This window comes from Patiria miniata, unplaced genomic scaffold, assembly GCF_015706575.1.
Source record: "Patiria miniata isolate m_02_andy unplaced genomic scaffold, ASM1570657v1 HiC_scaffold_15, whole genome shotgun sequence".
NCBI classification, from domain to species: Eukaryota; Metazoa; Echinodermata; class Asteroidea; order Valvatida; family Asterinidae; genus Patiria; species Patiria miniata.
Window position 1 is genome coordinate 1,478,270 of NW_024037053.1, and position 16,054 is coordinate 1,494,323.

Consider the following 16,054-nt stretch of genomic DNA (forward strand, 5'->3'; position numbering starts at 1 on the left):
GATAGGTAGTTTTCTCGAGACGCTAAACTGCAAAGCCGTCCCCCTCCCCCCCCCCCCCCCCCCCCCCGGCCTTCCAACAAAAAAATCCCACGAAGGCCTTGAGTGCGCTATTTATCCTCAAACGTGTGCAAAATGACACAAATGGTAAAACATAATCATTTCAAAGAACATAATTTTTAATGAATAACTAAATTATAAAGTTAACTCTTAATTGATCTGCCTTGCTTGGCACCTGTTTTCTGTCCAGCATCGTACAGCTGCACTCTCAAACCTTAACTGGTATCCCGCGTGTCCCATCCATTCACGCTGCGTACTCGTGTGCCCACCAGGCGTGTACCAGTCTTGGTGACAGGTTGTTATGTGGTGAAGTTTTCAGAAGATTCAAAGTAAGTGCCAAAAGTCACTCCATCGGTATGTGTTCGTCAGGTGTCTACTCGGAATGGAATTTTTGTTGGCTGAAAAAGAATCAACTTGCTGTGACTTTTCTGTGTAGCTTGGACTCATTTCTAGCACTGTGATGGAGCACATACACTGAGTTTATGATAGTTTGAAAGGGGTAAGTGTTGTCGAAAAAAACCTTAAGTTTTGGTACATGTGAAAAGCGCAGTGGGAATATTCTGTTGCTGTTTTTGCGTAGTGACTAGTGTGTGTAGCAATACATGTCATTACTAATGTGTGCGGTACATGTGCACTACCATATACCATGCAGTACTAAATGCTGGTATTGGTAGTGGAGTCTCCTTTGCCGAGCCATGGCTGAGCTATGTAGGCGTAGGGCTTTCCCTCCAACTTTTCTAAAGAATAAGCTTGAAATTCATTCACTTAAAGTTAAATTAAGTTCAACTTCAAGAACATGCAGAATAGGCCTAATGCAGAAAAATTATTCAAAACCCAATTTTTGCCTTGTGTTTACGCATTGGCACTCTTGCATGCACTGTTGGGAAAATGTTGCAACCTGACGCCTCTTCAGCGGTTGTCATGGTTGTGTACAAAGTCTATGGAGAGTCAAGACAATTTTCTAAGTACTTCCTAATAAAATTGGAAATGTTTCTCAGTCCCAGATTCATGTCTTATCATCATATTTGCAATGACTGACCTTCATATTGATATGATGAATGAAGAAAAAAGTGGCGTCAGGTTGCAACATTTTTTCCCACTGTTGCAGCAACAAGTAAAATGTTGGTAATCATCTTATTTCGTACAAGTTCCATTTAAAACTGACTTTTGCAGATGACTTTCCAGGTACCAAATTGGACTTTTGCACTTTGCAGCCTAAAGCAGTCTTTTTCCTTCAGATTAACTCACATTTGTTGTAATTTTGAAATGCACTTTCAAAGAAAATGTAGATTTTTGCAAAAAAAACTCAATCAACCGTAATGCTATAGTGCAGGATTTGCAAATAGTGTCAATTCTGCTAAGATTTGGTTAATTGGTTCACCTACCCAAGTAGCCTTAGTAAATATTTTTCATGGGTTTGCCAAAAGATTTCCGCTGCCAAGTCAATGCAAATTTATGCATTAAAGGCATACACATGTAGGATCATTTGCTTTTCATGAATTTTGTTTGTTTCCAATAATAACACCACTCAAAAGCCAAAGAAGAATGTTCAAAACCTAACCTGTTGAAGTTTCAGACCAGTGAATGTTATACTTTTCGAGAAAAAAAGTGAAAAACCATACATTACCTGTTGATCATGAAAAAGGATTTCTTCAATAGCACTCTTTATTTCCAAAAATTAGTCAGTTCACTGTTCTTTGGAATTCACCTACATTTCTTGTTTTCCTCAAAATGACAGAAAGCCGGGCGGAATAAGTTCACAGGGTGTTTAGTTACCAGTACAATCATTAACCCTAAACCCTTACTCCCTAGGCTTTTTGCTAGGATGCAACCTCAATCCTGCAAAATCTGCCTCCATTTAAAACTTGCATGCCTCAATCCTGCCAAATACTCCAGCAATCACTGTCAGTATGTTGAGGCAGAGCCAGTGACATCCTGGAGCAGTGTGGAGGATTTCAAGTGTAATATACTGTAGGCCTAAATTTATGCACGGCTGAGCATAAACAACACAAGGTCCGGCCCGAGACCTTGACACAGTGCATCCTCCAAAATCAGCAACACGGCTTTTGCCATATAGCCTCAATCCTGTGAAATCCTCCATTTTGCAAAGAGGATTTGGGACGGTTATGGTTAAGGTTTCTTTAGAATACAGTATTAACTTGCTCGCCAATTTTCACTATGACCAGAGCCTACAGTATAGAATTGGGTAGGGCAGACCAAGAATGCCTGTCTGCATGCCACATGCTTGTACACTGTCACAAACAAACCGGGAATTCGAACTTGAGGTCAATGTCACTGGGTGTCCCATAGCACGCTGGGCCAGTGGCCAGACTCGAGGTTTAAAGGAACCGCACAAAACTTTAACAACTTTATCTGCGCAGCTTTTGTTGTTCCAAAATGCCATACTTACAATGTAGTACATGTACCCACATTACTTGTAAGTTGTTTTGAATGATAGTATCAATTGAAGATTGGCTACATTGTACATGTGTATATATATATACACGGTTAAAAACAGCAGGATGATATCGGATTGTTTAACCACAAAAAGTAGGGTTGAGGCAGCACCATATATATACATGGCCTAGTTATTTAAAAAAAAAAAAAAAAAATGAGTAAAAAAATTAGTCTTGATTTTCTAGATGTAGTGGGGTATTAAACCGGAAACCAGATCTTCACAATTTCTGTGCTGGTATTCTGATCTTGCCAAGAACCTCCCGAAATTATTCATGAATTAGTAAACTGTGTATTGAGGTGGCTTGTTTTTTTAACTAAAGCTAAAGATACGCACTAGTGCATGTCACAGTTTTCTGATCGAGTAACGATGAATTCTTCAACTTTTAATCCTAGATTACGGTGGTAGTGTGACTATAATGTATGCTTTGTGTACTTCCAGTTGATCCTGACTACGACATGCTCTCTGGTAAATTATAAAGAAGTCAGTGTAATTCAGATGAAGAGAGGTCTATTTGGGTCATTATAGATAAATTTGGGGTCCTTTTCTCCTTGTCCCCGTTACATCTGACATCTACATGTATGATTTTACAACTTCTTATTCACTCCTCAATGCAAAATTCGTCCTCCAAGAGTGTTTATGAATAGGAAACTACCTACCCAACAAATGCAAAAATCATTTGGAGTCATTCTTAATGATACATGAATGGCAAATTGCAAAGTACCAAGGTAACAGGGACAGGAAAAATGTCGCACTTTGGATCCTAAATTAGCAGTCTCTTTAACCTCCAGATTGCATTCGGTTGTCATTGGATACTCAGTGTGTGCATTGATCAATCAGAGTGAATAACTTCCTGGATGCGTGCTGATTTCCAGATAAATAATTGCAGAAAATATTTTTAGTCTGTTTTTAGTCTCAGTCAGAATCTAATCACTGGGAACAGGGTAGTGATTTGTGCAGCGTGCATCAGTGCTCTGTATTTGAAAGGAACACATCAAATTTGGAATTCTTCTAATTAATAAATCAGGTTTTTGTCAGTATTCAGGTTATTTTTTATATGTAAGATAATCTGCAAGGATTGAACATTGGGTATTTGGCAGAAAAGATGTCAGAAATTATGCTAAATTCATATTTGCACCTTATAAATGTAGATTTTTTGTTTTGTTTTAAGTTGCAGCGATATTTTGTAAATTTTGCAGTGAAACAGAACAAAGTTTAATCCAATTTATACTTAGGATAGATTTTTTTTTTATAATGAACAAGCCAAAATCGGAGTTGGGGAATATGTTTTCTTAATATGCGCACATGTAAATGCCCTAGTGTTGTTTTCTTCTTATAAATTTGTTATTGTTTTAATGTGATTTTGATGCAACAAGTAAGGTCTTTTTGTAAGATTGGGAACAATGTTTCTAACATGTTACCATGATAGTTCACTTTCTTTTTGTCGTTTGATTAATTGAACCTATCCGAATGGACAGATTTGAAGAGGGCGAAGAACAGAAAACAAAGCAGACAAAGCCAATAAGCAACAAGGGATCAGTACATGTTGTCCCGGTGACGGTGATATGCCAGACTATGTTCTGTGCACAACCTAATTAATCATATTGGCCTGGCGACTTTGCATTTGTCTCCGAGACTGTGTTGCTGATTGTGTGCGGAGTAAATAAACACTCTTAAAAACGGACGCAACACTCGAGGTGTAATTGTTGGGGCGATATGAAACACCATTTTAGGCATCTGGTCTTTTGTTGCCTGAACTCTGATCGCGGCCGCTCGGCGTTGTTCTTACGTGACCCGGGAACAATACGTGACTGACTTTAATTGATCCGGGTGAGTACGTCTGCGCATGCATACGTGGCACGGATCCCGACTAAAGTTCAGGACACGCACTTCCGTACGAGCTCTTCACGCTTGTTCAAAACAGAGCAATAATCTTCTTGATTTATGGGCGCATTCACGGCCGAGTTCGAGCAGTCTCATATGGGGCGAACGAGTTAAACAACAACTTGCATCCGCATTGTAAACGGTGTCACCGTGGAACTTTGGAACCATTTCGTAGTCTTTAGGAACAAGGAATTTATGTCAAGTGCTTGTTTCTTGCGGTGCTGAAACTGTTAAATTGTCACTGAACAAGGAAACAATGCTGATAGTGATAAACACCAGCACAGGTTTATTTGTGTAAAAGCAGAGTTTATTTCCAACACACGATACATCCATTTTAAAAAAAGTTAAGAAGTTGCCCAGTGGTAAAAACGTATAGAACCTACACGATATGACAGCTATTCCTAAATTACACTTTTCACTTTATTGTATTTATAAATTGTGTTTAGCTATATACCAGCTGTCGAAACTGACTTTTCGCAACCAGGAAAGGATGGGTTTCTAAAAGGCAACAAATTGAAGTTTAAATAAATGACAAATAAAAATGGGGGGTGTTGATCGTCCTTACTTGTAGCAGAAGCTGAATTGCCAAGGATTTGACCACGTTGTAGCTGAACAGTCAAAATCCAGGTTTTGGGGAATTTTGGCAGGTTCAAAATACTGAAAAAGTAGGGGGATTTTGATGGATTCAGGACAGTAGGCCTAGCGGTACTGCCATATTTTGATGGATTCAGGATACCTCCATATGGAGCAGTTGGGGGACTTTGATGGATTCAGGATCTCGACAGTTTAACTCCTTGGCTACATTAATACGTTTGGTGTGTAGTACGAGGTACAAATGTACAGTATGTACTACCATTACACTGATGGATTCTGATGGACTCACTGGAGGATGCTGAATGACTCAGGACACCAACATATTTTTGTATGACAAAATTGATGGATTTTGGCAGATTCAGGATACTAATAAAAGTGCTCATGAATACTACACAAAAACCTGGATTTTGATGAATTCAGGTATGTTAGGGTTAAAGCAGTTATACTTAAATGTGGAGACTGGGCAAAAGAAAACATGAACCAAGTGTAAGAATTTTGAAAGTATTTGTTGTGCACAACATGGCAAGTTGCCTACTATCTCTATGGAACATTGTAGTGACAATAATCACTAGTAAGAAAAATGTGCAGGAAAGAAAACGTGTGGTGTCTTGTATCAGGGGTGCAATAGGTCAGCAACTGGCACTGCTGTTTCAGGTTTTTTTTCTGCTTTAATTAGCCTAAATCTGGTAGGCTTCAGTGATCCAGGGTGTTCGCTGGTAACCCAATCTTTTGGGTGTGTGCTGTTGCTGTATCATAGGTCCAGTAGCCTGGGCATGATGGGACAGGTCAGATGTGAACTCATTGGCATGCTTAGCCCAGGGTGAAGTTGTTAAAGGGATTTCAAATATTTTGGTCTTGGGAAAACTTTTCTTTTTAAAAAAAGCAGCGTAAGAACGTTTGTAATTACACTGAAAAACTCCTGCTGATTTCATGTCAGAAACCTCGCTTGAATTAAGCAGGCGTGCAACTTTTCCTTGGATCCACTGATTTCCTTGTTTTTTACTTCTCATGAATGCCATTACAAATTGAAAAACACTGTACAAAGTCTCGTGTGGTTTGTCGTTTTTCCAAAATTCCCAGTTGCATGTCTGATTAAGTGAAGATACATGTAGGACTGGTGTAAAATATCCTGAGAAATTATTCTGCCTGAATGGTATCGTCTGTACTCTGTAAGAAAACTAGCATTAGAGGTGGTTGCAAAATTAGGGCGCCGAGGGTATGCTTTTCCTACACGACCCCAAAAATTGTGCAAAAGTTTCTCTAATTTCTCAGAAATTACACAACTGAGCTGCAACCCCAACAAGTTAGTTTTTATGCCCCCTACTTAAGATTCTGAGCACTGAATCCTGTTGCTTACAACAACAACAAAAATATCGAAAGCATACGATTCCCAGGTATACATGTATATATACCTTTTAAATAGTTTCAACTTCATAGTAAAAAAGAAGAAGATAATTTACACAAAATTGTCAAATTTATCACTTATACATTTATACGTGTATAAGTTCATTCACATTTTGTACACCACTTAATTAGTTCATTTTAATACAGAGAAGGGCGTTGTCCCTCTTTTGAGTAATGTACCATGAATGTACAGGAAACACATTCTTTTAGTATAAGAAACACATGCTTTTAGTACAGTGTAGCATGTAGCATGCTTTTAGTACAGTGTAGCACATTGTAAAAGAGTGTAACACATTGTAAAGGAATGTAGCAAAAGTTTACCCTTGTGTGGGAGGCATAGAACATGTACATTTTATACAAGTGTACTAGTGTCTGCTGGTTTGCCAAGTTTGTCAAGTTGCCTTTCGGTGCTGATAAGTGTGAATTCCAGGTATTATGTAATCCACCCAGCAAAGGACAAGTTCTTTGTGTTGTCTGTTGGAATAAAAAAGTAAATTTGTCCTTGGATCAGCCAGACTGGATTTCTTTGAAACCAGTGACAGCCTTTGCAAATGTATACACACACATTGCTGATCAATATTATACCCTGTGTTTGCAATCAATGTGTAAACGTCTAAATTACAGTACATACATGTATGTACATGTACAATGTATGTATGTACATTCCTGTACTTCATTTTACAGGTAGCCATGGTTTCTGTTCTTTTGATTACTTTGAAACTTATATAAACAAGATAAAGTTAATGACTCATGGCTTTTCTGCAAAGGCATAGTACATGTTTATATATGCAATCCTGAGCTACTTGTTCACCTCTTGTCCATATTGTATAAGTACAGGTATATTTGGGGGTTTAGTTTTAATTTTAAATGATGAAACTTGAAGACTTTGAAGTGCTCTTCAACAAAAATTGTTTTCTCTCTTAGTAATAAAATGTTTAACTTGCATTTTCATTCCAACCAGAAAAAAAGTCCTCTTTGTCTGTCTTGGGCATACATGTATATATTTGTAACCCTTTGAAAAAAAAAGTTTTGATTTTTGGCACAAACAGATCCGCCTTAGCAGACTGGCTCCCGGTCTGTACATTATTGATTCAGATGTTGGGGGGGGGGGAAGGGGGAACCAGCCTGCCCTGCAAGAACGGATTATCGTTTCGCAAGTAATGCAGAATTTGTAAACTAATAATTAAACTTGGGTGGATTGTTTTTCTGGTCATTCCAAGTGAATATCTTTGTATTACTAGAAAAATATCAATTTATAAAAAAATGAATCTATTTTTTTTTTAATGAAAGTTGGAAATAGCATGAGGAATGCAATTTTAGGTAGGAAATTTTAATAGCAGATAATATTTTTTGGAGTTTGGTCACTGCTATCGCCAAAGGATCTGGACAATGACAAAATATTCTTCATATCAATTTGTTTGGGGACAAAACCGCTCCTACGTTTATTCCTGTGTTTTACGCATAGCATAGTTGTGTGTAACAAAAAATTAAATAGGGGGGCATGCACGCGCATGGAACTAGTGTGTGAAGAGCATGTTCTAGGAAAAGCACGCTAGTCTATAGCTGAATACGTATTTATGGGATTGAGATTGGTGATCACCTCTCTTCCCAACATCCAATCACCTTCCCAGAACATCCACCACAATTTTTGTTACGAATTCCATACGGCGGTGCTAGTTTTATTTATGGCGGGTTGAACAGACCATGGAGCTAGAAATGTTAGTCTACTGGAAACCGAGACTTAACACACAAAATGGTGGCAAATTATGATCAAATTATGATTTTTAACGTACATTTTACAGACTTTTCCACTCAAAATTCAGTAACTAAATACCAGTTAAGAAATGAGAATGCTGTATCTCTTTTCAACGGTGTACAAAAATTTAAAATGAGACGCACTTTTTGACGGCTGTTGTTCCTAATGCTCTAAATGCTCTTCTAGAAATCAGTAACTGCATGGACGCTTGAAAAGGAGTGAGCTAACAAATTGATATGAACTGGAAGTTTCCAGATACCATTTGCGACCAAATTACATGTCTGTACAAATACAGGTTGAGTCCAAAAAAGCAAAACCCAAATGTCGGGACCATTGTTTTAGTGAAGTTCTACATGTAGCACTTTTAAAATCTAGGATATGAAAGCCCAATTCATAAGCTTTCTTTTAGAAAAAGAATCATTCAAATCACTTATGTACTTTTAAAGTTAAGGAATTTTAAACACAACCACCGTTTTAAGGTTCTGTCCACGGATGACAAGAACGCACACCTTTTCTGTGATCTGTGGGCAGAACTTTAAAACGGTGGTTGTGTTTAAAATTCCGTAACTTGAAAAGAACATGAGTGATTTGAATGATTCTTGTACTGAAAGAAAGCTTATGAATTGGGCTTTAATATCCTAGATTTTGAAAGTGCTACATGCAGAACTTCACTAAAACAATAGTCCCGACATTTCGGTTTTGGTTTTTTTTACTCACCCTGTATATGAATGTATATTGTATGTGTTCATTCACTCTTGTCCTGATAAAGTAAAGCTGGTGCCCTATTGTGTAAATTACCAATACATGTAGTTGTAACTCACACAGGAGATTAACAATCCACAGCATATAACTGTCCCCTGGACATGAATACAGGGCTATAGTACAACTACCAGAGGATTGACCACCACACAACCTGCTGGGTGTATTGTGGTCTACAGACTAAAGAGCCTTAGAATCTATTGTTGGACTGTTGTTGCCTTCAGGTATTAGTTGAAATATGGAGTCAGTGGTGTTTTTTGTTGTTGTGGTTTTGCCACAGACTGATGAAGGAAAGCTCTCTAGGGAAAAAAAAGCTTTGATGTTGTCATGGCAATGGTAAACAGAATAGTTGGTTTTGCGTGAACAGGCGTGGTGGATGGAGAGCACTGTGATGTCAGTGTTACTATTTGTTTTGATACAGCTACATGTACATTGTGCAGTGTTTAAAAGTGTGCAATGCCCAGCCTTTCACTTAAAGAGCCTTCACTTAAAGGGACATTACGGCTTGTGAATGCGCCTAAATGGGCTACAAAACGCCTAGGGAAATTATCAGCATTCCAGACTCCAACCGTTTTTAAACATAGTGTTTAAAGGGAAAATACAACATTTGCAAACATCAAAAAATAAAACTACCAAATCATTTTGAAATACCTTGCTGGACTGTTAGTGAATGACAGTGTAAAGCATCCTGTAAAATCATGGCACCTGGTATACTTTCATTTTCAAGAAAAGTGGTATTTTTGTATCAATTTCCAACGCTGATCGGCCGATCAGCGTTGGAAACAACTGGCTTTTTTCAAATACTGGCCCCAATTGACCATCGCACTTGTTTGCAATCGATTACAAATCTATGAACGGGTACGAGCCAGCTAGACTGGTTCCCTGACCTTAAAATTCCCCAATGTATGTAAACTGCTCTGTTTCTTCTTATATGGAGTCAGGGAACCAGACTACAGGAAAATGATTGTTTTTCTTGGTTTTTATAGCATTTTCGAACCCAAAACCTCAAAAAAGTCAGTGTAACTATATTTGCTATATATTTCCAACCCCCTAATTCCATCCATTTCTGAAAATTACAGCAAAAGTAAATGATGTATATTCCCTTTAACACCTCCCAAGCACATATTTATACCATTATTATATTATAAGGCGGATGTACGATACTTAAAAAAATGGGAAAATCACCTTGTGATTTCACCCAAGATGAATCAAGGAAGACTCGCAAATGCGAATTTTTTTTTAGGAAAAATTTGTTTTTAGATCATATTTTGGATGCACACGTCATGCAGAATGAAGTTGGAGGCAGCCAGTCAAAGTGATTGAAGTGTCTGGAAGACAGCGGTACGTTATACGCATGACATTGACTACCATGACAACGCATGAGCCGGCCAATGATAGTGCAATATGTCATTATGAATATTCAATTTCTCATGAATATTTAGTTTATTTCAATGGATTCTTCAAATACGTCCAAAGATTAATCATTGCAATGCAATTGTGCGCGTGGTCTAGTGGTAAAAGTCTCGCCTTTCAAGCAAGTGCCCAAGGTTCGAATCTCGATGAAGTAAGTGACTGATTTATAAATAGGAATAAAGAAAAGGAGAGGGTGAGAGTAGAGAAGGGAAAGTGGAGGAAATAACCATAAAGGATGCAACTTTTTGGTGCTTGAAAAAAGTGGTGGCCCGGTATGGAAATCTGTCCTTTTTGGGGTCATTTACTGTACTTTTTTGCCATGTCTGCATAAATTATCCATGGGGCAACCCTGCGTCATTGCAGTGTGCGTCCCTTGTTCAGAAGTTTTACAAAGACGGTGCCCAACCAATCTCATCCAAATCCGCCCCAACAATTGAAAGTGTATGCTCTGCTAGTTCACGATAGCAGCCCAGCTGTACCCCTGGTGCCAGAGAGTGAACGGTGCCTCGCCTGTCACCGGTTGCCAGCTCATGGGCAACGAACTTCAACCGGTTGAAGCTCCCATCCCCCTGCATCCCCAATGCCAACCTGGTGGCATTCGTGCATGAAACTGAAAAGAGATGGATTAAGTTCTTAAATAAATCACACACCGTTTCCAGGTTGTTTTTTTCCTGACCCGGTGCTAAGCTTGGCTTTCACGTCGGATTAAATTTTGCCAATTGCCCAACAATTGCCAACTTGTGTATGTGAAGATGTACAAATATTACTCTGTCCATGAACCTCGAAGTATCTATTTCAACTGGGATTCACGAAGTGTTCTTTTTGTGTCTAGTCCTGAACTGGACTACTTTCGCAATCAATTTGGCAGTCGAACAACGACCTTATTTGGACTACTTTTGCAGTTAGTTTGGGAGTCACTGTCAGAAGGCTGTACTTGCTAGTTGTCCATAGGCCTTTTCACACTATTGTCTTGCGTACCTGTGTTGAGACATGGTTGAAATCAGCACTGGTCCATTGTGAGCACAATCGTCTCCCATGCAACATGGATAGGCAAGTCATACATGTACACCATTCATACTTAACACTAGTGTGTACATGTACCATACCGTAGGCTGCAGATTGGTGATTTTCTGCTTGGGTCAGGCCTGGATTATCCAATAGGCACAGTAGGTATAGTCTGAGTTTCACCTCCGTTATCCACGGAGCCAGTCTCCATATAACGTCTAATATATCAAAGCATGCAGATTTATGCGATCTCGCACCTCAGCCAATCAGAGTCGACTTTACTAAATCGTGACGTCATTTCATTCCCAAATCAGGACTAAATGTTTGATTGGTAAATTCGAATGCAGTGTTTTGTAATACAACAACAGCCGGGCACGTATCGCATAACATAATACAGAGTGTGCGACCACAGCCTTTGTTGCTGTGTCTAGGGTTTTTTTTAATCCATTGTCTTTGACGCGACAATGGATGAATGACTGAAGACCCGATATACCTGTAGAAAGTGCCCGCTGATTGGTCAAAATCTAGAGGTAAAGATGCGGTTGTCTTGCATAATTAATCAGCGAATCTGCTCAAAAATTATGGACCATGGCTCCGCACAGTAGGCACAGCTGGGCCGGTGAAATTTTTTTTCACGGTTATAATTTTCCTGAGTCCAGTGGTAACTTTTCATCAGTTCTTCACACACTTGCTCATTTTTCATATGCGAGAAAGTCACGACAGTAAAGATCTTGAACACTATTAGACATTCTTAAGATATTGCAGAACAAGGCTTTTTTTCGGAAAGAATGTTGCAACCTGACACTGCTTTTTACTTCATATATCATCTCAATGTACATGTAGGTCAAATGCAAACATGATGATAAGATATGAATCTGGGACTGAGAAACATTTCCAATTTTGTTAGGAAATACTTTAAAAAATGTCTTGACTCTCCATAGACTTTGTACACAACCGCTGAAGTATCGTCAGGTTGCAACATTCTTTCCCATTCTTCACTGATATTATATTTAGTGAAAAATGGTAAAATCTCACAAAAATATATGAGTTCAGTGCGAATACGGCTTTAGTCAGTAAAAGTTTCAAGTATGTAAAATCCTCAAAAGCTGTACATGTACATGTGCAAAAAAAGGTATCCTTTACGAAGAGTGAAACTTACCAACTTGTATTTTCATGAGAAAATCTGATTATAGCTTTCTCTTCAAAGAAGAGTAAACTTTAGCAATCGTGCTTATGTACCATACGTTACATATACCTGTTTTTCGTGTCGGTATAGAAATTAGAAAAACCCCAAAATGTTGAAATGATGAAATTCACAATGCCGTCTGGAATCAACAATACCTTGTGACGCACGCACGTCACTGTTTTTCGCCTGCCAAAATATCAAAATATGCTTTATGGTCCATCGCGCTTCAATAGATCTGATAACCTTCCCCAGGGGCTGGAAAGGGGGTCATCTATTGGGGCTTACTTTACTTTAAAACCCCGCGAGCAATGAGTCAAGGCTGGTCTGATAATTTTGTTTCCGGCAATGAATAGGAAATATCACTTTATCCAAAATATAGGAAAGTAAAAAAAAAAAATTGAAAATCCAGGGTTTCTTGTGGAAGCTTTGGCATTGGTGGAATCAATCATGACGTGTTTTGGGGTTTTTTTTCTGGACTGATTTATGTTGTATGTTATTCACCAGAGCTTTTGTGATTCTGGTAATTACCTTTATACAGCTTCTGTCAACTGTCTGTTTAAAAATTGCGAATACGGTGTCATTTCAGGATTTAAGAATTCACGATGAATGGCGCGTCGCCGCTTGACGGCTACAACAGCGACGGCCAGCTCAACAGTGGCGTCAACACGCCCGTCAACGCCACCATGCTGAACAACCGCTCCATCCCGCCCATCCGGGTGCTGAGCGGCACGCCCTGCCCGCCCTCCAATGCCAACACCCCGGTGCCCTGCAACAACCATGTCAACTTCATCAAGCAAGAGGCCCCTGGCAACAATAGCGGGCACGGCCAGGGGATCCAACTGCCGTCCCTGTCGACGTTTGGACAGACGCTGACCAATGGGAAGACGCCGGAGAAAGGCCTGGCTAATGGGCCGGGTGAGGAAGGCATGAAATCGGAGGCTGATTTCCCTGTCGGCTTTGGCACGTCAGAATTTATGGGACAGGAGGACTACACGAAAAACAAAGGTAGGAAATCCATGTTTTTCAAATCTGTAACAAAACTGGCTCTTTGCTACAATCCAAGCCATATCTCGCTGGGCCCCCCCTCCCCCGGGCCCCTGGCCAATGTTGCCTCTCATTACGCGTTCTGTGTTCCAGCTGGGGATCACAACATTGACCAGGGAACAGGAGAGTAGGGAACCGGGCGAGCGTATGCTTGATCCCAACCATTTTGGCTGTGGCTATATAGATTCTATTTAAAGGCCGTTTCATAATCACCCAATGTGAAGCGAAACTGACATCATGAAACGTTTGCAACGAAAATTGATGGCGTTGAAATGTGTTCAACTTTTGAGAATTCACAGTGTGAAAACGTGACCTGATGTCACAAATTCGCAGTTTTGATCGCTTTTGCCTCCGGTGTGAACCGGTCAGCCTTAAGACACAAAACACAATAACATGCATTTGTGAAAAAAAAAGAGGATTTTTAATTTTAAAAATGCAAATATGTCAGACTTTTGCTACTTAAACCTGCAGGATTTTTACAGTGAAACTGAGTTCAGTTAGACTTCCGGTAAAATTTATGTTTGTCTTTTTTCAGTCAAGTCTGCTGGGATTTTGTGTTTTTTTGTTTTATTAAAAGTGTCAAATTGACAAATACAGGCATGCAACTTTTCCTTGGATCCGCTGATTTCCTCCTTTTTAATTCTCATGAATGCAGGCATGCAACTTTTCCTCGGATCTGCTGATTTCCTCGTTTTTACTTCTCAAGAATGCCATTACAAATCAAAAAAAAAATTCAAAGTCTTGTGTGGTTTGGAGTTTCCTCGTTTTGTATAACTTCCCTGTTGCATGCCTGTGAATGCCATTACAAGTTGAAAAATACTGTGCAAAAACTTGTGTGGTTTGGAATTTCCTTGTTTGTTTTTTTAAATTCCCAGTTGCATGCCTTCAAATAAGAAACTTGTCCAACACATGTAAATTATAGAAGATACCTTTTTGGGACTAGAGTTACAGAGCATGTATCAGGAGCTAGCGACGCCATGGTGTCTTTATCAACTGGTGTTGTTGACGCCTATGTACTAGAATAATGGGACTGGAAACAAACTTTCATGCTCGATTGTCCAACACATGTTTTGTATTCCTTCTGCATTCTTTTAAATAAGTCAAATTTCAAAATCACTCGCAGACAATCCCCCAGGTAACAAACAAAGTGATATTTACCTGTCGTTCTCCCTCAATATTGATCTGTCATGGTCATAGTTTCCGGTAGTGTGGAATTGTGCCTGGCTTCGCAAACTGGTTCGCATAATTCCACTTTTTTTTTTCATTCTCGCTAATTGATCATCTCAAGGCTATCCTGTGGCAATTCACTTGGCCCTTTTCTGTCCCCAAACCCCCAAATGCTGTATTGCTAAATACCCGACCGTCATGCAGTTGTCTTTGTCTGCTTTATTTTTGGCATTGTGTCTTGAGATAAAAAGGCCGAATTTGTGTAGAGTGCACTGTACTTCGCTTCATCAAAAGGTGATTCGTGAAGCGAATCGTGATACTTCAGTAATTTTCAATTTGATCGGAGTTTAATAATCCAAGTTTAATAATCACCAGGGTGTATCCTTTTTCAAAATGGTATTATTTCCAAGGTTTGCCGAATTAATTTCCTCTATTTAGAGGTAATTGGGGAGGTGGGAATAGTGTTAGAAATGAAATAAAGGCATTTTTGGGTTGCCTTAACCAAATTTTGGGAGACACTAAATAGTCCCAAATTCTTTATGACCATTGACCAGGTTGACCCGTATGACCGTAGCCCTTATGTGTGTTAAAGTTTAGGTTCAGTTTTTGAGAAAAAATGTATACATTGTAACTTCTACATGCTTTCATGGATTTTGACGAAACTTAAATGCAGTGACCCTTCGATGGGAAGACACAATTCTTCATCGGATTACTGAGGTCAAAGGTCATGTAGGGGTCATTAGAGGTCATTGTTCAAATATGCTTAAAATGTTTCCTTGTCTACAGTCAGAATTGGATGGATTGATCCTTGGTTTGGGCTTCATCAAAAGTCATCCAAAATTGGAGGTCAAAGGTCATCTAGAGGTCAATGGAGGTCATTGTTTAAAAATGCACCAAATTTGACTTTTTTTAAGAACGTAAAACGTAAAGGGATCGACTGCGATTTCAAATAGACGACACGCGCAACCCATGGAACACTTGTTGTCTTTAGAAATAATGACTGTACTTTCACTACTTTTGCTCCTGGTTCGTACATACATTGTACATGTACCGTAAATGTTGCATTGAATTAGATTGGATTGAACTTACATTGAACTTGAACTTATTTGAACAGTGTCTCGGTATGTCAAATCTGTGGTATGATTTGGCAAAACTCCAAACGGCTAGTCTGAAATGAAGTGAGAAAAACAGATGAGGCTCCAATACAGAATATGTTTAAAGTTACAATAGTTTCATTTTGTAGCGTTACACAATAGATAATTCTTCACATTATCATTGATCGGGCGGCGACCGAAGACTAAACAGTCATAAAATTTTTTTCAAAATCCAT

The 16,054-nt window shown here is 39.0% G+C and overlaps 1 protein-coding gene across 1 annotated transcript; it reads left to right on the forward strand.

Moving 5' to 3' along the window:
* The first annotated feature begins 187 nt into the window (after window positions 1-187).
* Window positions 188-13,688, forward strand: LOC119722252. The gene is made up of 2 exons (XM_038192292.1): window positions 188-556; window positions 13,100-13,688. The coding sequence occupies exon 2, from the start codon at window positions 13,116-13,118 to the stop codon at window positions 13,686-13,688; it is 573 nt and encodes a 190-aa protein (XP_038048220.1). The 5' UTR covers window positions 188-556; window positions 13,100-13,115.
* Window positions 13,689-16,054: the final 2,366 nt, after the last annotated feature.